Here is a 24,581-nt window from a genome sequence, read left to right as displayed (position 1 = left end):
GTTACAAAATCGCTAATTTTAAGTGATTTTCATGAAAAAATAAATAACTTACAGATATGCTTTTGAACAAATTGCACATATTAAATACAAACCGTAGGCCTACTTAAAGTGCTAGACTAAAAACCCAAATAATTATACATCATAATCACACATTGCTCTTTTCAGTGGCTTTGAAAAGAGCAATGTGTGATGAGCTTTGTAGATTATAAAATGACACTTTACTGCTTGAGATAAAAGTAAAACAGCCCAAATTTAAATAACATCTTCGCATTCCATTTGTGCTGGTTTTTACTCACATCGCACATAAATTAGAGAAACACCACACGAAGCAAATTGTTGTGATAAAAGTACTATATAACTGCTTTTCTTAAGTTGTTTTGTTTATGTACATTCCTAGTTTAGTGCTTTGAACCTAGGCACCTTCACCTAAAGGTGGAAAAACTTACACGACTCGAGCCTAATGCCATCTCGGTGACATCACTGAGACGAAGAGGCATCGTCGTGATTGGACAGTGGCCCTAGCCAATCACGGTCTGCTTTACGCAGGCACAGATGGGAAGAGTTTAAAAAAGATTGAGTAAAGTTCTGTGAAGTGGTCCAGCGTGTGCGTAGGGGAGCAAAGAAATAACAACAGAGGTAGAAGCAGAAAATATATAGGTTATCATCATTTAATTTCCCCCTACTGCACATAAAAACTAGCTTTCAACTCATTTTTCTTTTTAAACGATTTATTTCAGACTGTTTTCATCCTCTTCAATTAATTACTAATTTGCTTCAATTACTAAAATCGGTGACGAAATTACAAAGGACACAATGACAACACATTTCAGCAAAGGACCAACATTCGGACTGTCAGCTGAAGTCAAGAGTAAGGTAGGCTGGGTGCTACTGCGATTAAAACAGAAATGCATTTTTTCATCATACCCATTGCTTCGTTGAAGTCAAAGTACGTCATCTCTCTCTGTTCAAAGTAACCATCTCTGTGATTTGTTACATTATAAAAGGTGCGTGGCGATTGAAACAATTTTGTTTTTGTTCCCACAAAACAAGATGACACAAATGGCGTCCGTCTTCTGTTCCTATGCTTTTTGCTTGAAGTATTAACGATAATATTACTACAGTTTGTGATGTACGTTCTGAACGAACTACGTAGCACGTGCAACTAACTCTGACACAAAATATGTGACTTAAAAATATATATTTAAGCCAACGTTTTTAACATATATATTATATATCCATAATGTAGTTTTTAATGTAGTGTTTATGCTACCGTTGCACGTGAGTGACTGGGTAATGATGGGAATCGTACTGTAGATGGCACACACACAACAATAATATGCGCCTCAATGCTGTGAGGAGGACAGGAGATGAACTTGCTCTCATATAACTACAATTGATGTGCATCTTGCAAGAGGCACTGATTCTGATTATTATATCAGTTTTACAACTGAAACAGTTTCCATTTGTCTTTGCACATACATACCACTGCTGAATGCGTCTTACACCATAGAATTCAAACATTCCTGTTAATGTGTGATATGATTATCAGTGTTATCTTTCTTCCAAATACCTTATTAAGACTGGTTAGTATGAAAGGCATGAATGGTTTTAAAATATAGCTTTCATATCATCTCAGTAATGATGCTATATTGGTGGCAATTGTTTGGGCACTGGAAGGGAGCAATAGACATTGAACAGACAGTCTGTCTCCCGTTTCTTCATAGATCTGTCAAGCTATTAAGATTTATGTTAAATTAGCACCCATTTCTTCCTTACGTTTTTAAATTAACACATAACAAATTCACACATATAGCACTGATTGTGTGTGACGTACTGATTCCAAAATGCAGAGTAGGATAAAGGCTGTTATGGTCCTTTCATAACATTATTGTAACTCCTTGTCTGGCCTGAAGTATTGTTTCATTTTGAGTTTTTGCAAAGCTGGGTTTTGTCCTCAGGACCCACACACGTAAAAGCACTAGAGCCCTTTAAGCACTGTGTAAAGTAAATATTTAGAGCTATCACATCTACCAGACAGCAGCAGCAGAACAGAGACAGCAGCCCTTTGAAACAGCTGTCATCAAACACCAGGCAGAGGGACCTACAGTATTCCTCTGGTCATTTAAAACAGTGTATGCCAAAGTGAACCAATACACCTGCATTTCATAACAGATCCGCATTGTACTGCTTGTCATTGTAGAAAGGCTGCTCGCTATTGGATGTCTCTACGTACACAGCGCAGTCTGTAAATGCTAGTGTCCTTGTATCATTAGTTCATGCACAGGTAAACTAACAAAAGCTAAACAGTTGATTCTGGTTGCGGCATTTGCATTTGTTGCTGATCTCTCTCTCTCAACCTTGAAAACCAAAGAATTGTCAATGGCAGTAAAGCAGGCTATCTTGAGGCTGAAAATCTGAATCAGAGTCATAGCCAAAACAGTGGGTATGTCAAATCAACAGTTCGGTACATTTTTTAAGACGCAAGAATGCGCCGATGAAGCTCAGCAATAGCAAATAACCTGCTGTTCATGATCCAAAGCATGCTGCCTCTGTGAAACATGGTGGAGGTAGTGCTATGGCTTGGGCACGCGTGGCTGCCACTGGAACAGGCTCACTTGTCTTTATTGATGATGTAACTGCTGACAGCAGCAGCGGGATGAATTCTGACGTATGCTGAAACCTGCTGTTTGCTCGGATCTAACCAAATGCCTCAAAAGTCACTGGACGGTGGGGCACCTTGCAGCTGTACTTCTTCTTCTTCTTCTTCTTCTTCTTCTTTCAGCTGTTCCCGTTAGGGGTCGCCACAGAGGATCAGATCCGCATATTTGATTTGGCATATGTTTTTACGCCGGATGCCCTTCCTGACACAACCCTCTCCATTTATCCGGGCTAGGGACCGGCACTAGGAATGCACTGGCTTGCGCATCCCCACCTTGCGGCTGTACAATTAGCCCAAATATACTGCTGAAGCAACCATGGAGTTTTTCAGCGCCAAAACGTGGAATGTTCTTGACTGGCCAAGTGAACATGAATCCAAATGAACATGCATTTCACTTGCTGAAGACAAACCTGAAGCCAAAATGCCCCTGAAAAAAAAAAAACAGGAACTGAAGATGGCTGCAGTACAGGCCTGGCAGAGCATCACCAGGAAAGATACCCAGCATCTGGTGATGTCTGTGTGTTGCAGACTTCAGGCAGTCATGGGATGCAAAGTGTCTGCAACCAAATACTAAACATGCTGACTTTATTTATGTTAATTTGTTCAATTACTTTTGGTCTTTTAAAATGGGGGGACTGTTTATAAAAAAATTCTTGTCATTCGTACACAGATACTCTCAAATTAAAGCTGATTGCCTGCACTTTAACCTCATATTCATTTTTTTTTTATTTCAAATCCAATGTGCTGGAGTACTGATAAAAATATAATGTTCATCGTTTATTTTTGAGCTGCAAAATTAGTCCCTACTCCTTGACGTTGAGCACTAGTAGAAGGATCACATTTTAGATTTACTGTGGGTGGATTTTCGAGACTGTCTGCTGCAGACGGACGGTGTTCTGGCGGTGTGTGTCTGGTGGAGACTGAGGGGGGGGGGCCAGATAAGATGCCCAGCGAGTGATGCTTCACACGGGCAGCCAGGTGCTTCTGCTCCCGTGACCTCCTTTTATGGAGCGATCCTTCACTGTCCAGGGACTTTATAGGATGACCTGCAGTTAACAGTCTCAAGTAGGCTGGGCAGAATTTAGAGAATTTAATTTGGCTGCGGAAGCAGAATAGTGTTTGCTTGGAGTTCACGCTGTATAGTTTTGCAAAAAAAAATAATATATGGACACGGAGGAGCTAAACGGATCACTGCTGGTCTTTTTCTCTTTTCTTCAGTATCCTCTGTCTGATCTCTCAGAACTATGCGTCTGGCTTAAGGTGGTATACTTTTTTACTGCTGAGATTTCCTTTTACGCTGCCAGTTTTCATCACCTTTTCAACAGGATTCAGTCCGGATTTTAAGAATGACGCAGTCTACTTTGAATTCAGACAAGATCATTGCTCTCGTGGAAATATTCTGACTGAAACAAAAAACTGCAAGGTGAACTATTAAACAAAAACAACCGGAGAATCCTGTGTCCTGATGGCCCCTTGGTCTGACGTACACATGGTTTGCATGGTTGTGTGAGTGTTCAGCCAACTGTAAAAGGGAAAGATCCGGAAGGCCCACAGAGGAAAAGAGGGAGAGAGCTGTTTCTTCCTAGTTTGGTGTGTTGGACTGGAAGCAACGCAAGCCGAGCGCTTTGAAATACCTGTTTGTGTTGGCTCTCCCTCTCCTTCGCTCTGTTTAGCAGAGAAATAATTCTTAAAAGGCGAAGGGACCGGGGAGGGTGGAGAAGTAGGCAGCTGTCCCGGAATTTTAAAAATGGGGCTGTCGAACGTGCCAACAAGGAAATACAAGGAAATGTAGAATCACTGTGATTCCATGCAGGAATTTCACTTCGTCTGTTTCATTTAATTTCTTCTCTCTCGTACTTTTAGCCTGGCCTTGCAAATAAACTGATAAGGCAGTGCACACTGGCATGCAGAATAGGAATGGAAGTAGAGAGAAAGAGAGGAGAAAGAGATTGGATCATGTTTTGCAGAGATTCTGGTGTTTTAGGAATGGATTCCAGATGGGATGAATATAAGCAGTTGAGTCCTTATTCATTGAATGTTCACTTATATAACACATATCCTGGCCTATGGCACAGGAATCGCAGTAATCATAACCAGTACTGTAGGTTAGTTGGTAACCTAAATGTTTAGTTTATTCGTTGAAATGTTTTCAGAATGGAAGACAGTGAACATTGAAAGGATGTAGTCAATTGAAAGATAAACAGTACCACACTCATCATACACACAGGAACTGCCAGGGGTGCCCATGGGATTGCTTCAAGTATGGAGGGAGAAGTCCAGTAACGGTAATTGTAGCAAGGCGGTTCAATATCTAAATTTTAATGTAGCAGAGGTATGCAGCATACATTGGTGTCCAGTAGAGGGCGCCACTGGCAACTGTAACACAAATGTGGTGAAATAACTCCACACTCGTTTTTTGTAACTTGCTGACTTTAACCAGTGACCGCTGTTCTCTGCCTCCAGTTGGCTCAGAAGTATGACCCTCACAAAGAGGAGGAGCTTCGCCTGTGGATGCAGGAAGTGACAGGACGCAGGATTGGAGACAATTTCATGGAGGACCTGAAGGATGGGGTCATCCTTTGCGAGTGAGTGAGAGGGGAGCTGACACTGATACTGCTCTCCCAGCTTTCACTTTACATTTTACATATATGTGTTTTATGTATTTAAAACCCTTGTGTAATGACTTTTCCTTGCTTTTAGAATGTTAACTAAGCTATAAGATGTTCTTGCAAATGGACAGAGGAGGGAGAGACATTTTGTCATTTATAAACACAGGAGCTGGGGATCTGACACATTGTGTCCATTCTATGGATTTTCATTTCAAGTTCACCTCTGACTGGCAGTCCACACCTCCACAGACACACCTCCGACTGGTTCAAATCTAAATCACTGTGTCGCTTACACAAGCAACATGGTGAGCACAAGGCCTAAACTAGATCATAGTGCAGTGATACAATAATATTAAGCCCCTATTATTCAATTAATTATTTAATTTTAAAAAAAATTTTTTAAAGTCTTGTAATAAAATAAGCAGGATGGATGGATGGATGAATAAATACTATGGGCTTAATATCATTGTATTTATTTTCCTTGTGTATTATATGCATATACCATTTACTTAAAAAAGTAAAACCCAATAACAGCAGAAGTGTACCGCAGTAGAGAGGTGAACTGAAATATTGACTTTAATAAGAAGGAAGGGAATGATTACAGTCTGTGTAGATTACCTGGCTGTCCATTCAAAAACACATTTTCTCACAAAAGGCTGCAATGAAAGCCAGTTATGCCTGCGGACCAGACCAATATGTTGTTGTTTCCCAAAACAGAAGCGTCTAAACTGCCCGAAAACAAGCTCCTCGCTGGCTAATGACGGCTCTTGTGCCTGCGCTGTTTTCTTGCCTGCTGTCTAGGCTGATCAACACACTGCAGCCGGGGTCCGTGAAAAAGATAAACAACTCCACACAGAACTGGCACCAGGTAATTTGACCCAACAGGGCAGGTGAAATACGTGGCTCGATTCTACGGAGGGATTAGTGAGGCTGAATACATGTGCGAGGCAGCAAGAGGGGGTTCCCTGCAGCAGTACATAGCCACACTTACGCTGTTTGTCATGGAAGATATATGTGTAAACACACAAACACACACGCACACGCATACAGACACACACACATACACACAGGCACACGCACGCACACACACACACACACAGACAATGCTGTTTGTCATGGAAGATATATGCATAAACACACAAACACACGAGCACACGCACACACACACACGCACAGACAATGCTGTTTGTCATGGAAGATATAAGCGTAAACACACAAACACATACGCGCACACGCACAGACACACGCACACACACACACAGACAATGCTGTTTGTCATGGAAGATATATGTGTGAACACACAAACACACACACGCGCACATGCACATGCACACAGACACACACACACACGCACAGACACAAACACACGCACACACAGACAATGCTGTTTGTCATGGAAAATATATACATAAACACACAAACATACGTGCACACGCATACAGACACACACACACACACACGCACACGCACACACGCACACACACACACAGACACACACACACACACACGCATGCACGCACACACACACACACACACACACACACACGCACACAGCTGTGTGTATATAGCCTCCGTGCCAAATAGCATGTATCTGACTTTCTCTGCAGTCTGGAATGAAATGTGCGCTGATTTAAAATAATGTGTTTGCATTCCGTGTCTCTGCTGGGCTGTTAATGGAGTTGATATTTGCATCTTGCCCCTGTTTGGAGGGAACTTGGCAGCGCCGGCCCTCTGAGACTTCTGGGGACAAATGCACGGCTTCAAATTTATTAGCCCAATGAAAGTAAAGTATAAATAACAGACAAAGAAAATGCAATAATAATAATAATGCCCAAAGCCAAAGCCAACTTACAAAGGGTGCGTTTAACATGGTTAGAGAATCGACCACAAAGCTCAGAGACAGATCAAGGTTCAGTCGTTACACAATCAATACTGATTTATAATTAATACTTGAGTTCCATGAGAGCTGGAGAGAACACCAGCTTCATGGAGGCACAGGGCTGTGCAGCAGGAACAGACACAATGCAGATATGGCAGCGCTAAGAGCAACCCGTAGTCTGTTTAAGTGTGGAAATAATACTAAAGTCACTAAAGGTGACTGTTTCATGAATACATAGACATAAAATCATTTTATTAACTTACTTATTTGGTTCATGTTGTTATTGAATTGTTCATCATTATTTCGGTGTCGTTCTCCAATCTCATTTACCATTCAGCTGGAAAATATAGGAAACTTTGTCAGAGCCATAACAGACTTTGGACTGAAGCCACACGACCTGTTTGAAGCCAACGACCTGTTTGAGAACGTCAACCACACCCAGGTGCAGAGCACGCTGATTGCTTTGGCAGGAGTGGTAGGTACAGCACACGTCTGTAAGAACACCACACTATCGGCATGATGATAGCCAATAGTATAGCTATCATCATGCATTGTATTATAGCCATACTATTGGGAAATACACCATTTCAATATACATGGATGATATAACGAGATGCCATTACTGCTGTGATGCATGGATACTTTTATGTGGGTGTATATATTTAATGTCAATTGTATATTTATGTCTTTATCTATCAGTGCGCAGTTACACCATTGCTCTGTCTTTCTCTTGTTTTAGTGTTTGCAGTCGTGTCGTATTTTGACATTATTTTCACCTTGCCAGATGATCTGGTGATTATATTTCGATCGTCACTTCTGTATGTGGTGGAATTGTGACAGTAAAGGTGGTTTTCAATCTCAGAAATCACACGTACTCACACACTCTCACGTAAAAACACAAATGGGCCCAGACTCTTACATTCTTCCCGGTCTCGCACGCAGGTTGAGGGAACCTTTCCCAAAAATGACCAAACAGCTCTGCGTAGAACCAGTGCCCTCATATTCTCTCTCTGTCTCTCTCCCGCTCTCTTTCTCTCTCGCGCTCTCTCTCTCTCTCTCTCTCTATCTCTCTCTCTGTCTCTCTCCTTCTATCACTCTCTCTCTGTTTCTCTCTCTCTCTCTCTTGCCCTCTCTCTCTCTATATATATATATATATATCTCTATCTCTCTCTCTCTCTCTCTCTCTCTCTGTGTCTCTCCTTCTATCACTCTCTCTCTGTTTCTCTCTCTCGCTCTCTCTCTCTCTCTATATATATCTCTCTCTATGTCTCTCTCTCCTTCTATCACTCTCTCTCTGTTTCTCTCTCTCTCCCACTCTCTTTCTCACTCGCTCTCTCTCTCTATCTCTCTATGTCTCTCTCCTTCTATCACTCTCTCTCTCTCTCTCTCTCTCTCTCATTCCAGGCAAAGACCAAAGGTTTCCACACTAAGCATGACACCGGCGTGAAGTATGCCGAGAAACAGCATCGGCGCTTCAACGTCGAGAAGCTGAAGGAGGGGCGCAACATCATCGGCCTGCAGGTCAGACGGGCAGCTCGTCCCGATCTGTTAGCCCCCCCCCAGCAAAAATAGACCAGCTTAAATTACCCTACAAACGTTTGTTTTTGTGGCAGTGTCAGTATTGATCATTAGCCACCAACACATTACTTACTTACTTACTTAGGCCTCATCGCACCAAGCGGCGCATAAGGCCTCCACTACATCAATACATACTGAGCCATTAAATGGCCCAATGATAATTGTAATTAGCATAAATGACTCTGTGGATAATTTGAGTATCTTCTTACTTTTCTCGATCCAGATGGGCACCAACAAGTTTGCGAGTCAGAAAGGAATGACATCATACGGGACACGCCGCCACCTTTACGATCCCAAGACGAGCATGGAGAAGCCGCTGGACCAGTCCACCATCAGCCTACAGATGGGAACCAATAAAGGGGCCAACCAGGTGGGGAAACTGTTCAATTCAGTTCAATTCAATTCAATTTTATCTGTATAGTGCTTTTTACAGAGAACTGTCACACGAGACACTTCACAGAGTAGCAAGGCAAGAGGCAGAGCAAAAAAGAGCGAACAGAGCAAACCCCAGGCCCAAACCCCCAAATAACAAGTACATTAGGTTAAAAAAAACCCAGTGGAGAGAAAACCCTCAAATGGTGGCGAGAACCACCCCCCATGCCCCCCCCCCCCCCCCCAATAGGAAGAAATCTTGAAAGGAACCCTGCTACTGACCACCGGGTGTACAGTAGCAGACATAAAATAAAGTGGGTTAAGCAGGTTACAGCTGAGGTGAAAGCTAACAAGAATAACAGAAAACCAAATGGTATAGTTCAGAATAGCATACAGGAAGCAGATTTAGAGTAGAGTATAAGTATTTCTCTTCTCTGTCATTTGCTTATTGCAGTATAATTGGCTGTGTCCTATTCAGATATCTCGCATTCAGCTGTGGAACACTTATAAACCTAAAAAAAAACGTAAAAAAGAAGCTAAGCGATCAATATTGTTCCAGGGCTTCCCTAATTGCTTTTACTATGTGGCTGTGGAAACGGTGCTTTATATTCTGCTGGGTGGAAACAAATGTCAGGCCTTTAGCCAGAGCTTTCAGCCGCATTAATACTGGACCATCACGGCTATTTTACTCCGGGGTACACCTCAACTAATGCGTGTTCGGCTTTTCGGTTCAAAATGGCCGAAGGGTATCATTTCTATTGTGAAGAAAAATGATATGAGGTCCGTGAAAGTTGCTGCTAAAGCACAATTCAGTGTCAGTCGTTATTACTGTTACAAGAGCAGTATCCCGCTGGGAAGTGAACCACACAACCAGCACTGTAATTATTGTGTCCAGGACAAATTGCTGGTAGAGATATGGCGTATAGAGTATAGTGTTGTGTGCTTTTACTACCCTATGTAAATAATTTACTCGACTGCAATTGCAGTTTAACTGTGATTTAGTCTTTTCTGGATTTGCTTTCCATCTGAAAAAAAAAAATCGAATTAACTTCAGTGGTTAAAGAAATATAAAAGAGGCTCATGGATGTTTTTGTCTGTGTGTGTGTGTGTGTGTGTGTGTGTCTGTATGTCTGTCTGTGTTTGGATGTTTTCTTTGTGTGTGTTTGTGTCTGTGGGTTTGTGTGTGGATGTTTTCTTTGTCCTAATGTGTGGATTTGTATGTGTGTGTGTGCGCACGTGTGTGTGTGTGTGTGCGCGTGTGTGTGTGTGTGTGTGTGTATGTGTATGTGTATGTGTATGTGTGTGTGTGTGTGTGTGTGTGTGTGTGTGTGTGTGTGTGTGTGTGTGTGTGTGTGTGTGTGTGTGTGTCACCATCTCTCCAGTCCGGAATGACGGCACCCGGCACCAAGAGACAGATCTTCGACAAGAAGGTGGACTTGGAGGCGTGCGACACGTCCACCGTCTCGCTGCAGATGGGCACCAACAAGGTGGCGTCCCAGAAGGGCATGACGGTGTACGGCCTCCCGCGCCAGGTCTACGACAGCAAGTACTGCGCCGCCTCCGACAGCCACGTCAACAATGGCGAGGAGTACGACTACGACGGCTACAAGTACTACCCCGACTAGCGAAGGTGGAGCGCCCCCTAGACCGCTGTCTCCGCCCCCCAGTCTCGCCCCTGGGCCTTGCTGGCTGGGGCGCATTTCCGAAGATCAACCAAGTACTCCCAAACCCCCCCCCCCCCATTTCCATAAAACCCCTCTGCACTTCCAAGCAACTTAAAGTCACTGCTTTTTCATGGAGGGGGGGGCGGCTTTTCTACTCTATATTTTGCAGATGCTTGAGCCCCCAAAACAGGTCACTGCAGTGTCAGTCTGTTTTTTTTGTCATTTTGTTTTTGACAATTAGAACAGATAGTCCGCGTCTATGGCGTCAATTTTGTGCCAAACGTAGGCACAAAATTGACGCCATACTGAATTTAAGACTAGAAATACATCTGTGAGAAACGGCACAGGTGATCTAGTTGTAACGCAGTTCTCTGGAGTTTTAACTGTAATTTTAAACTCAGACTAAATTTGTTCTTATTGCCCTGTTTAGTCATATTTATTATTGATAGTCAAGTTTTTTATTGAGGGTGTCTAAGATACCTTTTCCATTCTAGGGGTAAGTCAGAAAACATAAAAGACCCACATTCTACGTGAATTCAGCCATAGAAAAACTATTTTGCCCTCATAAACGTCCCTCTTAATGCTGACATTTGTAGCAATGAAGAGCTGGGAACGGGTTCACAGACAATGAATATGAGAGGCTTTCAGTGTGGCCTTCCGAACACTGATAGCAGTGTACCTGCCAAACTCCACGTTCCCATTGGACACCGACCATCAGACACAGTCTTCTGGCCCGGAAGATGGAAGGTCAGCTGCAAGTATATCCTGTTGTTTCAGACTAACATTCCTGATTCTTAGTTGTTTTTGTGATCTCTGGCTCACAGAGCAATCAGAGATAAGACAGATTTTCCCACCAGTGCAGTGCTTGACAAATTATTTTTTATACATTTCTGCTGTCGAACTGGTCAAACTGATGACCAGTAACATCACACCACCTTGATGACAAAAAAAAAAGTGATTCTCCGAATTATAATGATTTTCCACAGTTTTTTTGAGCATGGGGCCTAGAATATAGGCTGTGCTTTGTCCTGCTCGAGCATAATCTCCCATCTGGTGTTTTGCAGTGTTACTCAGTTGTAGATACACTGTTGGTGCTATGAAACATAAGCATAATTAACTCATTCATGCTGATGAACGCCGTCTGAAATGGCATTCCTAAACATTATGATCCTGGGCCCCCCAATATAAATTTCACTGCCCTTTCATGACCCGTCAGACTGCAGAAATAAATGCTGGATGTGCGGTATACAAACTGTTATTTGTACAGAATACCCTACAATACATTAAAAAGGGACATGGTTTAAAAAGCATTTGAATTCTGATTATGAAATAAATGATTTCCTACTGACAGACTGACTGAAAAAAGCATTGTATCCAGTGTTTATTCAAATTAATACTGTTTATACATAATGCTTAATGTGACTGTGAAATAAAATTTACACATTTCTTTTGAGACAAAAATGCATGATTTACTGATTGATTAGTATTTTAATTAAGTGTCATTCACCCTACTGAGAGGGTCTACAACACACTTGGTGAAACATTCAATGTGTACATGTCACATATTAGGCTGTAGCTTAGTTATACTGTTTGAAAAATCCCTAGAAAACCTAGTGCTGTGAAAAAGTATTTATATTACTTATTCACTTGGGTGATATGGGTTTGATAACTTTTTCATTAAATAAATGAAATTATTTTCAAAATGTGTTCAGTGTTTCCTCAGGTTCCCTTTGTCTAATATTAGATACTATATGCAGTAATAGGGCCAATACTTTTTCACACCAGTGTAAATAAGACAAACATCAGTTATCAATTCACGTTTTGCCTTCAGTACCAAACTTTGTGAATAAAATCTCTTTCACTTTCTGAAAAGCCATTCAGCGTTCTCCCATTTGCTAATCGAAATAATTTAGGCTTCCTGTCTGTCATCCCTGTCATCGTGTAAAGTGCAATAAAACATAAAATGGAATTCATTTTCTGTGGCCCCCAGGCCCCTTCCCTCCTCAGCATTACTGAACCTCTCCACTTCAACTGCCAGTGGTCGGGTTCCAGTTCTCAGTTGGGCTCACAAGGACCTCCGACTTCTTCTCTGACACTATGATAGCAAATGCTGACTGCAGTTCATTTTCTGCTCCTATAGTATAAACTTGCCTGGGCCCCATACCACATATTAAGAATAAAGGTGTGGTTAACACCTTCTGACTGCAATGAAATGCTGGAAAGCAGTGACCAAGTGAAAGAGCAAGTACAGATTCACTTCAGCTAAATTTGAATTTGTTATATTAATCGTGACCCCCCCCCCCCCTTGGATTTAACATAGGGTGCATAAATGTTTGACTAAATTAGTTTTGCTGGTTTGATTATCAATCATTTGATTCTTAAATGACATAGTATTAACTGAAAACATTGTTAAAAAGGATGGTTCGCCCCCGTGTAATGTAATTACATCCATCCATCCATTATCTATACCCGCTTATCCTGGTCAGGGTTGCAGGGTGTGCTGGAGCCTATCCCAATGTGCATTGGGTGAGAGGCAGGAAGACAACCTGGACAGGTTGTCAATCTATTGCAGGGCGCACACACCATTCACTCACAAACTCATTATGTAATTATGTTACACTAAAACAGTGAACAAAATATAAAGAAATGAATGCATGTCTGCCTAAGCATTTACTACCCTTACAACTGAATCAAACTCTAGAAATTTTGGAAGGAATCAAGGTTTTGCCTTTGTGAAATCAATTTATTAATTCAATGATCAAAAGAAAAACCAAAACACAGGATCAATAGGGACAAATACTGATCATTTTCATAATGGCACCAGGTTGTGTCAACCCTCATTTTACTTTTTAGTTAAATTACAACATGCAGAAAAGAATTCATTTTTTTACAGATACCAAACCAAGAGATTTTAGTTACTTTATGAAATTCATAAAATGGTGTGATTCAGTACAAAACATTTGAATATGCGGACTCAAGTGAAGGGATCAGGCTATTACAAAATAACAATAATATACTGTATTTCACGAAGAAGTCCAAAATTGTACATCTGACAAGGACTTCCTATGTTGATTCAGGAGGAAATCTATTTTTTACCAAGGCAAAAAAAGAAAGAAATTAATAACAGGCAGGATTTGGAATCAATTACAAATTCTCTGATATTGCAATTTATTCATCATTTGATAATATAAGTACTACGATTAGCCCATGGTTTCTTTGCACGAGCTAACCTTGATGGTGCTAACTTTCAAAAAAGGAATCAAATAAAATCAACCAAACATAACATGGTGGGCTGCAAACTTCTATATTTAGCCTGTTCAAGGCTGCTATGGGTGACTATGCGTTCACCCATAAAGAGATTCAGCAGGAGGCATCAACATCATCCAGAGGTCAGTTCTACACAAAGCACGGCATCTGAATTAGCACTGGTTCATTAAAAAAAAATGGGTGGTTGTTTTGTAGACGCAATTCTGCCAAATCGGGGATTCGAAATTTAGCCTATATTAATGAACAGATACCTTCATTGCCCATGCATTGATTCAGATAGGTTACTCTTTGAAGCCAGATGGGCTGCACAGACAACCATTTCCCTAGATAATACGAAGAGACTGATTCCCATAAGACAGCGCTTTGGAGAACTAGGCTATAAGTGAGTCACCTTCAGGAGGCGTGCCCATTCAGAGTCAATGGAATAAATCTGACACACGAAACAACACTACTTTTCTATGTGTAAAGAACAACATATTCAACAAATGACTCCAGATGCCTCCTTAAGGTTTACTGTAGCTGAATTTAAGACTAGAAATAAATATGGACTAACACAGACAGTGGTTCAAACTACTCTAACTAATTTCCTTTTTTTGACATTCATTGGAATGACTGGGAATGCTACTGATTGGCAGCCTCACAAGCGTCTATCCAATCACTATAAACGTCCACAGGTTCTGAAAGATCTTGAAAGGTTCATTAAGGAAATTAAATTGGCAATTCAGGATGAAAAATATATATGCTAAGGAATTTTTCACTATTTAATTCCTGGGCATGTTAGTGACAGGCACACAATGGCTGATACATATGTAACAATGAATGAAATTGTCATTTCAACAACACACGTTTATTTATTGTTTTGAAAAGCCGAAAAGAATATCTCTATGACAAGAGAAGCCCAAAGGAACGGCTGTTTGGGTGCAACAGTTTATAAAGCTGCTTTATAAGGGCCAAACCACTTCGTGAATTGTTGAGAGGGCACATTAACATTATTCCTGGATTTTAGGATTTAGAATGTGTATTTGATCAAAAATTAATAATAAGCTCCTATCAGATGAATGGTACACCTCATCTACAACATGAATTTCAGAGAACCACTTTCAGTGTTCTCAGAAAGATCTGTATGCTGGAGTTTACATTGCAAGTCATTCTGGAGAACAGCATATCAGTAAAACAGCATCAACCCATCACTTAGGCCTACCTACTATCTTAACCATGGTATCATCAACATGGCATTCTCACCAGTACACAATCTGTTTCCACACCCAGTAATATTTTCAAGTCATTGCAAACAATACTGCAGATTAATGTTTGCATTGACTGTACAGAAGGATACAGGTAATAGGGGTCTGGAATTCTTCCAAGCAAACTGTACAGGATATTATTCCTGTATTTCTACTGCGTTCCCTGTGGGAAGAAATAAATACGTCAAACAATTAACATAACAGAGCCCAAGAACACATGGAAAGCTCAGCACAGTGGCACGAGAAAATTAACATTTGCAGCGAGCGAGCGAAGATGTCCTTAACATTACATTTTGACGTCACATGACTTCTCGTGGTTGCAAAATGGACAGGTGAACTGGGTGTCCAGATTTCCCGTCAGCTTCTTCTTAGGAGGTGGCTTCCGTTTTGACTTACGTCGACCCATATTCTTCCGATTGTTTAAAAAATAAAATAATATTAGATTGAGTTAGATCTAAAATCGTGTTAGATTGTAATCACACCTCGTTTTTAATATTGACAATTAGCTGGCTATCTGCAGTGCTCACCTAACTTGGGATTCTATTGTTATTAACTTGTCAAACGTGTGAGTGATCACAGCTTGAAGTCACTGAAGCTGGTTTAGATATTCGTATATAACGTTATTCTAATGCAGTATTACGTATTCCGATTAGTTATCATATATATCTAAGGTTAATGAAATATACAAGCCACTGTACATAGCAAACTCGAAAAAGCCATTTTGGACTGCACAAAGAATCAGAGTATCTTAGTTAATCTTTAGTTATAATAAAGCTGGATACTAACTCACAGTTGGGCAACAAACAGCATTAGCCAGCTAGGGCCTACAAAAAGCTAGCTAAAAGTTAGCTAGGTAGACACTTCAAGGGCTCGAGGTGAAGAAATAGCATACATTCTTACATCTGGTTACGGCAATCATGCAACCTTTGGAAATGTTCTACTAAAATTCCACCATGCATAATTTAACGTTGAAGGAACTATTAGCAAAATTTAGTTTACCTTCTCGTTCGGTCAATGCACGCACTCAGTAAACTGTTGTTTCAAACAGGAAATTCATAACCGGAAGTTTTGGAGAATTCTTTCATTTCATTGGGCACAAGGTTACACTTCTACGTATTCCATTGGTTGAACTCATGTCTCTCACTGTAAGGCGTATTTCAATTGTATAATATTCTGCTCAAATTTCTCGAAGAATTGGTCGTTTCATAATGTAATGTTTGGTCGGGTGATATTTAATGACTTCGTGTGGTGTATATAGTAATGAGCGAAACGGCTAGAATTTCCTCGAACCCAGCACAGATTTATGTGGATCCCATAGATCCCAACCAGATCCCAACCCGAACTGACTCAGGAAAATGAGTGACACTGACAAGGATGTTTTCAAAATAAAGGTTTTTCCAGTCAGACTTGCCTTGTAATGCAATTTGTCTTTTATCTTAACTACATCACAACATTGAAAAACAATGCTTAACGTTGTTGTAACTGTACGGAGTTTGTTTTGATTCAGCGTTTTACTTATTTTCCTTGTAAAAGACTCGTGTCATATAAATTCTGTCCGTAAGTCAAATGAATGACATTCAATTTGGCATTTATTCCACAAGAAGACACCTTCTGGTCATGTTTTAGTTATATGTGGACAAACATATGTCGACGTACGAATGATTCAGGCCTCCACAATGACCGGCACATCTACAGCCACCTACTGGAAGCTAAAGGCAGACGCTATCGAGCGTGGCACGCGGGCGACCCTAGATTCGGCGCTGGAATAATTGTTTAGTTCGACAACGGGTTGGCTCTGCGCAAGTAAAACATTTTATGTTAATTAGTATAGCGCACGCAGATGACTTTTTTATTTTTAATTACAGAGTTTTAAGGACATCTAGGAAAAACATAAAGTACTGTGAGTCCATGAAGAAAATGTCAGAGCACACAATGGTGTTGTCCGTCCACGAACAGGCCTTAACAGCAAGTTAAGGGTCGACCACGATTGAGAACGATTTCAATGAGTTAGCTAAAGTTCCAGAGCGGAACTATAATTTTCAAACTAGAAAGTTCAGATCATAATTGGGCTCCTATAAAATTAGTCTATTAACCTAGCTTGTGCTACCTAAATCCTATTTTGTAATTTGATGAGGGCAAATAAATTAATCTAAATCTAAAAAATTAGCTGAGCTGCCACTATAAATAGTTAGATATGTTACTTGCAAGCTTACTTGCAGCCATTCACAACTGAATAACGATATTTACACGCCAGGTCCGATTGATTGGGCAAAGGCCTTAGTTTAAGGTCCATGTAGACTGCTTTAAAGGAGCGTAGCTAGGCTTATAGCTAACCAGCGAGTCTCTACGTTAGCTAGTTACCTGCTATTTATAATTTTCATTGGCAGCTAGCCTTTAAAAAAAATGATATAGCCATCCCAACCAGACCCTTTAGAAAAGCTGGAAATCAGCAATTCACTCACCTATGGATTTTTTAAATTGTTCTGTTAAATATAAACTCGTACACAGGAAAGTGTCACCCTGTTTTCATTTGTGAAAAGTCGTCGTTCAGGTACGTTAGGTTGAAACTAAATAAATTGGTTACCGTTCTGTAATTAAGCATTATTAAAATGGTTAGATTAATTTGATTAATTTGTGCCTATTCTGGAACAGGTGCATTTTTGGATGTTAATTAGAAGAGCAAGGTTAGATAAATGGACTGGGAAATCCATTATATCTGCATATTGCCAAGGCTTGTGTAGTTAACTGAAAGCTAAAATGTACCATTAATCAAAAGATAATTTGCCGCTGTGAGTCACTGGATTTGGAAGGAAGGGTACACTGTTAATTTCAAAAGAAAAAGCATGGCAGCATCGACATATTCATTTTACATTTTGTCTGTATGAAACCACATTGTTGACATGAATAATACAATTGTTATGACTGCATCTCATTACAAGTATTACCACTATTACTGAACATTATAGGGAGCTGTAAGGATGTCATGCAATGTTCAGCAATTTAAAATCTCAGTGAATTCCTCACTTTTGCCAGGGTATGCAACAAACAATTGAACCTAAAGCTTGTAAAAGCATGTAAAACACACATTTTAATTTGCATTTCCCTCAGATATACACTATATTTGAGAGACCAGGGCTTTTTAAACAGCACCCCCTCCCAAAATGTATTGTTTCCCGTTTTTCTGTATCGTCTGGCTCAACTTTACTGGCTCTCCTCTCGAGCCTCGCTCTCTTCCTCTGTGGTTTCTGGCGCGTTGTCGCCCTGGCAGATGTCGCTGCGGCGCACGGTGAAGGTGGTCGGCCTTGGCGCCCTGGCCCTCACGCTCAGCGTGGAGTGGCTGGACTGGCTGCGCCGCCGTCTGCGGTGGTGGCGACGCGGCCACCAGGGTCCGCTGAAGGAGGTGCTGTTCTTCCCCACCGCCATCACCTGCGTGGAGCACCTCTACACACCTGATCCCAGAATCGCCAGGTAATCCGTAATACTTAAAATTCTTTTTTTCTTTTTTTTTTAAAGCTATTTTGTGAACTTCTGTTAATTTAGCAATTTCTTAAGTCAGACACCAGTTCAGTTGATGTTTTTTTTTTGTCATTTTATTTCTGCCGGGCTCTCCTCTCGTGCGTTCTTTGTTTGAGCAGCTTTCCATGCATGGGTTAATTGTTGTGGAGGGATTGGTGCTGATGGGCATGTGTATGTCTGTAATTATTATGTATCCGCACGTGCTCAGTTACACCCATTGCCCTGTTTAAATTGCCCTGAGGCGATTTGATAAAGTTCTTTCGAACTGAATCGAACGCCATCGTCCACCTGTTCAGTGGTGATGTCGCCTTCCCTGTCCCGGGTTGGGCTAAGTGCTTGTCTGTTTGGCAGCCCCTGCCCCTGCCCCTGCCCGCTGCCGCACGGCCTGGAGACCTCCTTCACGCGGCTCCTGCGGCACCTCCTGTCGGCCGCGGCATCGCTGGACCTGTGCGTGTTCGCCTTCTCCAGCCAGGAGCTGGGCCGCGCCGTGCTGCTGCTGCAGGGCCGGGGCGTGGCCGTGCGCGTGCTCACCGACAGAGACTACATGCGCATCACCGGCTCGCAGATCGGCGCCCTCCGCAGTGCAGGTGCTCTCCGTCGCCGCCGCCCCCTCCGTTGCCGCCGCCGTTCCTTCCTTCTCCCCACAGCCGCTCTCCCTTCTCCCCACAGCCGCTGTGCCAAGGAGCAGCATATCTCACAGTCACTGAAACAGGTTAATCATTCACAGCTAAATGGCGAGCTACGCAGTTGAAGTCGTAATGCTGGAAAAAGTAGTATATTAAGCATGCTTGATATAAACGTCAATTATACTTCAAGTATTCTGAAGTAGAAAATAGTAAACTTAAGGTATACGTCAGCATACTATTTTCTTTTGCATTGGGAAGGTAAATCACTCGGTGTCAGTTTCTCAGTCCAGGTGCACTCTGTTAACTCAGGAGAAAAAGGTTTCAGCCCTAATGCTAGGCTTGTCAGATTCCTTTTGAATGAGCTACTCAAAAGTCTGTGGAGTCAGGGCTGACGCATCGCACCGGCTTTAGTAGCTGCATGCAGTGTGTGTGTGTTGCCACCTCAGTAGGAAGTGATTTCCGGACCATTTGGCACCACCTGCAGGTCAGTGCTGATTCCATTAGAAGGTTATGAAACGGTGACCCCGGCTTTCTACCGAGGCACCGACAGCATTTATTCTGTTTATGATTTTCGTGGTGGCTGCCTGTGGACACGTTACAGTAGCTAAACCCTCACGCTATCAGCACAGTGCCCCCGTCTTCCCATGCCTCTCCAGCGTGTGTTAGCATTAGCTAGCTGCCGTGTAGCTTCGCGTGCAGTCCCATTGCTTCTGGCTGTGTTTCCCTTCAGGAAGCAGCTATGGGAAAACAGCTTATTCTTGTTTGTGCATTGCACTGATGAACAGATCTTTTTCCATGGCTGCAGAAGGTCCCACGTAGCTTGTAAAGCCTCACACCGTACAGCATTCAAAAGGTTCTTCAGATATTGAAAGAGCTGAATCAGGGCTAAAATCGTAATGCGTGTGCAAGCCTTCAGGGGGACGTACAGGTACGGTACAGGTACGGTGGTGTCTCTATAACCACTTTCACATATCAGGGAAAGCCGCACCTATGTGTCTGCCTTTCTTGGAGCCACTTATAGAGTTGGGTATAGTATTTTTGGAGCTTCTTAGTATATGGCTAAGCAGTGATTGTGCAAGTGTGAAGGGTAATTCCATTTAAAACAGTCAATGACCCAAGATATTGGTTTCTAGTTAATGTGTCCCATAATTATTCTAAGCAGTTAGCCTTGCCTGGTGCTGTGACAGTGGTACCACACCATTTGCTAGACAACTGGAGTAAAGCCACTTTTTGTAGGAAGCAAACAGCCAAAGTATTTTGAAGGGGGATTCTTTTGTGAGGCCCTTCTCAGAGCGTTAGGTTTTTTACAGACATGAAAAACAGACGCAGCAAATGTCGCATCCCCTGCTGCAGTTACACGCTGGATGGGCGGGGCAGTTGGCAGACACTGGGTTTTTGCACTAAGCATGTCCCCTATCAGTTAGCCTTAGAAGTTCAGAAAATCAATATAAAGCTCTGCGTATTGATAAATGCATGCATCACTTTCTTCTCTGTTTTGTGAGCTACGCTCTCTCCACTCTGGAGATGTCTTTTGACCTACCCCCCTTATGATTGTCTCTACTGTATACCACTGGATTGTCTCTATTGAAGTGTTTTAGAAGGCCCTTCAAGTAAGATCACACACTAGTCTGCAGGAGATGGAGGCAGTCAAAACATGTGATCTCCGGTGAATGATAGATTATATGGATTATATTTCCAGAGCAAGATTTATGGTCTCGGCATAATGGCCTGCTGGCATAAACCAGTATGGCTAAAAAAAAAAAGGTTTGGGCACTATTCTAGAAAAGTGCGTGTTCACCTTTTCTGGGATTAAAAAGAACGTGTGGGAAGCGGAGAGGAAAAATCAGTTGTGTGAACGAGCGCAGGAGGAGGGGAAAGGAGAGATGCTGAATGAGTTTGTCTCGCCACTGCTCGCTTCCTAATCAAAGTTACATCATCAGCACTAATGGGCAGCTGGACGGCATACAAGGCAGTAATTTAATCTGTGGGTGGGTGGGTGGGGGCTGAGAAGTGACAGATGGGGGGAGGGCAAGATAGATGGAGGAGAAGAGCGCTCTGAAAGAGAGAAAGGTTGGATCCTGAGGAGCAGGAAGAGGTGGCGTGAGAGTAAGAAAGGAAGAGATTTACCACATTTATAAATAACTGTATGCCTGCCAGATTTATAACATAAAAATACCTTAATAACTGATGTGTGTCTTTCTGTTTTTTTTGAGGCTGGTGGTATTTGACAAAAAATTTTTGGGTGTCGTCTCTTGACAAGTTGAGGTGAACACATTTAATTTTAAATTATTAGTTGGTCAATTTGGGATGATACCCATTTGTGCTAATTTGAATTCTGAATATGAAATAATAATAATGGATCTCTGGGAGCATGGTAATCAGCCCTTTACCGAGCACTTCAAATAATGCTTCATTTACTCTTAAGCCTAATTGAAGTTCAGATAAACAAGTCTTAACTGTCTCTGTGTATTGAACACAACTCAGCTGAAACTATTACAGGGACAAGTGTATTTAATGATAAAAATCCACCAGCCTTATTTATGCTTTTGTTTTTGTACCTCTGCAGTACCTTCCCTCCCCCTCCTCCATAGCTGCATCTAGCCACAATGTCGCTGCCCAATTGCGTACACACAGTCCCGTCCTAATCTTTAAGAACATAAATTCTATGGCTGTGTCTACCACTGTTTTCTGTTCCCATGTGGTTGCTGGGGGCTGACCACACCCACATTGTGTCTCCTTGGCTGTCCCAGGGATCTGTGTGAGGCACGAGATGGGGGCGGTCCACATGCACCACAAGTTTGCGGTGGTAGACGGGCGGCGTCTGATCACAGGCTCGCTCAACTGGACGCTGACGGCCATCCAGAGCAACAAGGAGAACATCCTGGTGACCGAGGAGCCGGACCTGGTTCTTCCTTTCATCGGGGAGTTCCAGCAGCTGTGGGACGCCAATGACCCGGCCCGACACTACCCCAGGGCCACTCCACCCTCTGACACACTGGCGCTCCCCAGAGAGACCGCTCCCTCTGTTTAATCATCCGTATGCTCTCATGCTGCGTGTCATACAGCTATGGTGATGTAATCTATTGGATTTTATACCCTGTAGTTTGGTCCTCCCGCAGCAAGAGGCCACTACACTAAACTTATGATGCAGTCCCCTATTATGCAGTCTGTGAAATATCCCTGTGCATGCCTTTTTTTATTAAAGACAATCAATACAAATATGTATAACAAATATCAGTTTTGCAATAATAAGGATTAATACAGGACATAAAATTGTAGCCATTAATATAAAGGAAAACCAATTTAACACAGACAAATACATTAATGTAGGATGATATGACATTAACAAATAAAATAATAAAACAGTTACCCAGAGGATACATCATTTTACCAGGGATATAATTCACTATAAAGATTCTCTGCTCATAATTGTGTTTAGAATGTTTTCCAGTACTTGGTATGTTTTAATTGGTTTCTTGTTTTTAATTTTGCTGAGGGAACAACCAAATGATTTTAGTTCAACACAAAATAATTTAAGTTTACAATGAGTCACTGTAGACTTATAAATATGAGATTTGCCTGACAGACACACAATCTTAATAGCATAATCAATACAGCAGGATCCAAAATTACAGACTAGGAACAAGGTAATTTCTTTATTAATCACAAATAAATTGTTATAGCTAATGAAGATAAGAAAAGCATTCTCCCAAGCAGATCTAAAGGGGCATTAGACCCCTGTACAATCTCATTTAGGATAACAAATAGTAGTAGCACACATTTGCTCATTAATCCAATGAAGGCTGCTCACTTAAACATTTGTCAGTTTAATTCCACGATATCCATAATGGCAGCTTAATAGTTTGATCTATTTGTGTGGCCATGCTTTGTCAGCTGGTTACTTTGTACTTTTTATTAGTTTTAAGGTGAAAAAAAGAAATTAGTCTGTAGGCATATTGGAATATTTTTTTGTGTGAACAGACACCATAAAGATTCCAAATTGTTTAAAAGTAAACTTTAAAAGGAAATGTTTGTACCATGTAATGTCCATATACACGTACAGTACAGTAGGTGAATTTTTGCTGCACGGTGTTTATGTTGCTTCTTTCATTGTGAGAGTTCTACAGTAAGATGCTTTCTGTTAGTGCAATACTTTGTTGGATTGCACAAAACTCATTAGGATTGGCCTCTATAAGTAATCGCCATTTAATCACAGTTAATTACCTTCTTACGTTTCAATACGAGTAGCTATTCAGCCACGGTTCAGACTTCTAAATCTGGTTGTCGAAAATGCAGGGCCCCTTGTACAATACATCTACCTAATTCTGTCCAGTGGCCATAAATATGAACATTACCTTAGTATCTTATGTCCATAATTAGAAATGTGCTGTATTTAGACCCTTTTTCTAACCCGATAATTAAAACAATGAAAGAAATTACTTTAGCCTCAAAGCCTGAGAGTGCGTTGCAGGTGAGTCACAGAAGAAGCTGCCTGCTGCATTGTGTTTAGGGAGCTGTAAAGGCTTGCTCCTCTGAAAACCGTACAGTCGTATCAGTGCTGCAGTCTGGCAAGCCTCATTTTCAGTGCCTGGAGCTGCACTTTTATCAAGTAGAAACTTGATTAATGAAAGCAGCGTATGACGGGAGCCAGACCTCTGACGTTGCGCAAGCTCTCTACGGCCGGCCACCCAGCTCCTCCCTCTGCCAGCTGAAGCAGCCGAGTGAAGATTCTCGGTAGAGATCGGGCGGCGTTCACCTGCGATCTTTCGCTGCAGGGGCGCGATGAAGCCAGTGTGTCAGAAACTTGGATTCGAGGATGAGATGCGAGATAGTGAATTGGCGAGCTATAGGGTGACCACAATTTGGTCGTGAATGCGTCTTGACCAAAGCCGAAACCCGGTGCTCCTCGGCTCGCTCCTAATTTAGTTTATGTGGTCACGCATTTTAAGTGGCTGTTTATGTGTGCACTGTGCACCTTCCTAATTTCCTGTCTTTCCATGGCTTCAAGATAATGACTGTGCTACATGTGCAATGTCGCATTGCTGACCAGCAGCCGCGAGGCCGGCCCTGGTGGAAGGCCTGCTTTTAGTGAAATGAAAGCTGCCTCTGTCAGTTCTCATCATAATACACCATGTTCACTGCACCACAAAACTGCTGTTTGTGTTAG

General features: G+C 41.8%; 3 protein-coding genes across 9 annotated transcripts; 2 read left to right on the top strand and 1 right to left on the bottom strand.

Annotated features, from left to right (window-relative positions):
• Positions 1–813: 813 nt before the first annotated feature.
• LOC118221453 (calponin-1-like) lies at positions 814–12,468 on the top strand. Of its 2 annotated transcripts, XM_035406535.1 has the most exons (8): positions 814–873; positions 5,123–5,244; positions 6,070–6,136; positions 7,485–7,622; positions 8,552–8,668; positions 8,949–9,095; positions 10,480–10,727; positions 11,256–12,468. In XM_035406535.1, the coding sequence occupies exons 1-7, from the start codon at positions 814–816 to the stop codon at positions 10,720–10,722; spliced, it is 894 nt and encodes a 297-aa protein (XP_035262426.1). In that variant the 3' UTR covers positions 10,723–10,727; positions 11,256–12,468. The 2 variants fall into 2 exon arrangements, with proteins under 2 accessions (XP_035262426.1, XP_035262425.1); XM_035406534.1 differs by having other exon boundaries at positions 10,480–12,468.
• Positions 12,469–13,483: 1,015 nt separating this feature from the next.
• Positions 13,484–16,421, bottom strand: elof1 (ELF1 homolog, elongation factor 1). The gene is made up of 4 exons (XM_035406533.1): positions 16,272–16,421; positions 15,563–15,681; positions 15,365–15,435; positions 13,484–14,714 (listed from the first exon to the last, which is right to left on the bottom strand). The coding sequence occupies exons 2-4, from the start codon at positions 15,676–15,678 to the stop codon at positions 14,650–14,652; spliced, it is 252 nt and encodes an 83-aa protein (XP_035262424.1). The 5' UTR covers positions 15,679–15,681; positions 16,272–16,421; the 3' UTR covers positions 13,484–14,649.
• A 248-nt stretch (positions 16,422–16,669) lies between these two features.
• pld6 (phospholipase D family, member 6) lies at positions 16,670–22,783 on the top strand. Of its 6 annotated transcripts, none has more exons than XM_035406523.1 (4): positions 16,670–16,987; positions 18,541–18,740; positions 19,140–19,375; positions 22,165–22,783. In XM_035406523.1, exons 1-4 carry the CDS (start codon positions 16,931–16,933, stop codon positions 22,443–22,445), a joined length of 774 nt encoding a protein of 257 aa, XP_035262414.1. In that variant the 5' UTR covers positions 16,670–16,930; the 3' UTR covers positions 22,446–22,783. The 6 variants fall into 6 exon arrangements, with proteins under 6 accessions (XP_035262414.1, XP_035262415.1, XP_035262417.1 ...); XM_035406524.1 differs by having other exon boundaries at positions 16,674–17,075; XM_035406526.1 differs by lacking the exon at positions 16,670–16,987 and adding an exon at positions 17,086–17,172.
• Positions 22,784–24,581: the final 1,798 nt, after the last annotated feature.

The sequence above is a fragment of the Anguilla anguilla genome, chromosome 2 (genome assembly GCF_013347855.1).
Source record: "Anguilla anguilla isolate fAngAng1 chromosome 2, fAngAng1.pri, whole genome shotgun sequence".
Lineage (NCBI taxonomy): Eukaryota > Metazoa > Chordata > Actinopteri > Anguilliformes > Anguillidae > Anguilla > Anguilla anguilla.
This window is presented reverse-complemented; position numbering and strand designations above follow the sequence as displayed.

Excerpts from the sequence above, each read along its gene's own strand:
- pld6 (XM_035406523.1), top strand. The coding sequence starts at position 16,931 with ATGATTCAGGCCTCCACAATGACCGGCACATCTACAGCCACCTACTGG. Across the intron at positions 16,988-18,540 it reads CCACCTACTGGAAGCTAAAG|ATGTCGCTGCGGCGCACGGT; the intron begins GCAGACGCTATC and ends TCGCCCTGGCAG. Across the intron at positions 19,376-22,164 it reads CGGCGCCCTCCGCAGTGCAG|GGATCTGTGTGAGGCACGAG; the intron begins GTGCTCTCCGTC and ends TGGCTGTCCCAG.
- elof1 (XM_035406533.1), bottom strand. The coding sequence starts at position 15,678 with ATGGGTCGACGTAAGTCAAAACGGAAGCCACCTCCTAAGAAGAAGCTG. Across the intron at positions 15,436-15,562 it reads AAGTCATGTGACGTCAAAAT|GGAACGCAGTAGAAATACAG; the intron begins GTAATGTTAAGG and ends TTCTTCCCACAG. Across the intron at positions 14,715-15,364 it reads ATTCCAGACCCCTATTACCT|ATCTTTCAGAACCTGTGGAC; the intron begins GTATCCTTCTGT and ends GAACCTTTCAAG.
- LOC118221453 (XM_035406535.1), top strand. The coding sequence starts at position 814 with ATGACAACACATTTCAGCAAAGGACCAACATTCGGACTGTCAGCTGAA. Across the intron at positions 7,623-8,551 it reads TGATTGCTTTGGCAGGAGTG|GCAAAGACCAAAGGTTTCCA; the intron begins GTAGGTACAGCA and ends CTCTCATTCCAG. Across the intron at positions 9,096-10,479 it reads CCAATAAAGGGGCCAACCAG|TCCGGAATGACGGCACCCGG; the intron begins GTGGGGAAACTG and ends CCATCTCTCCAG.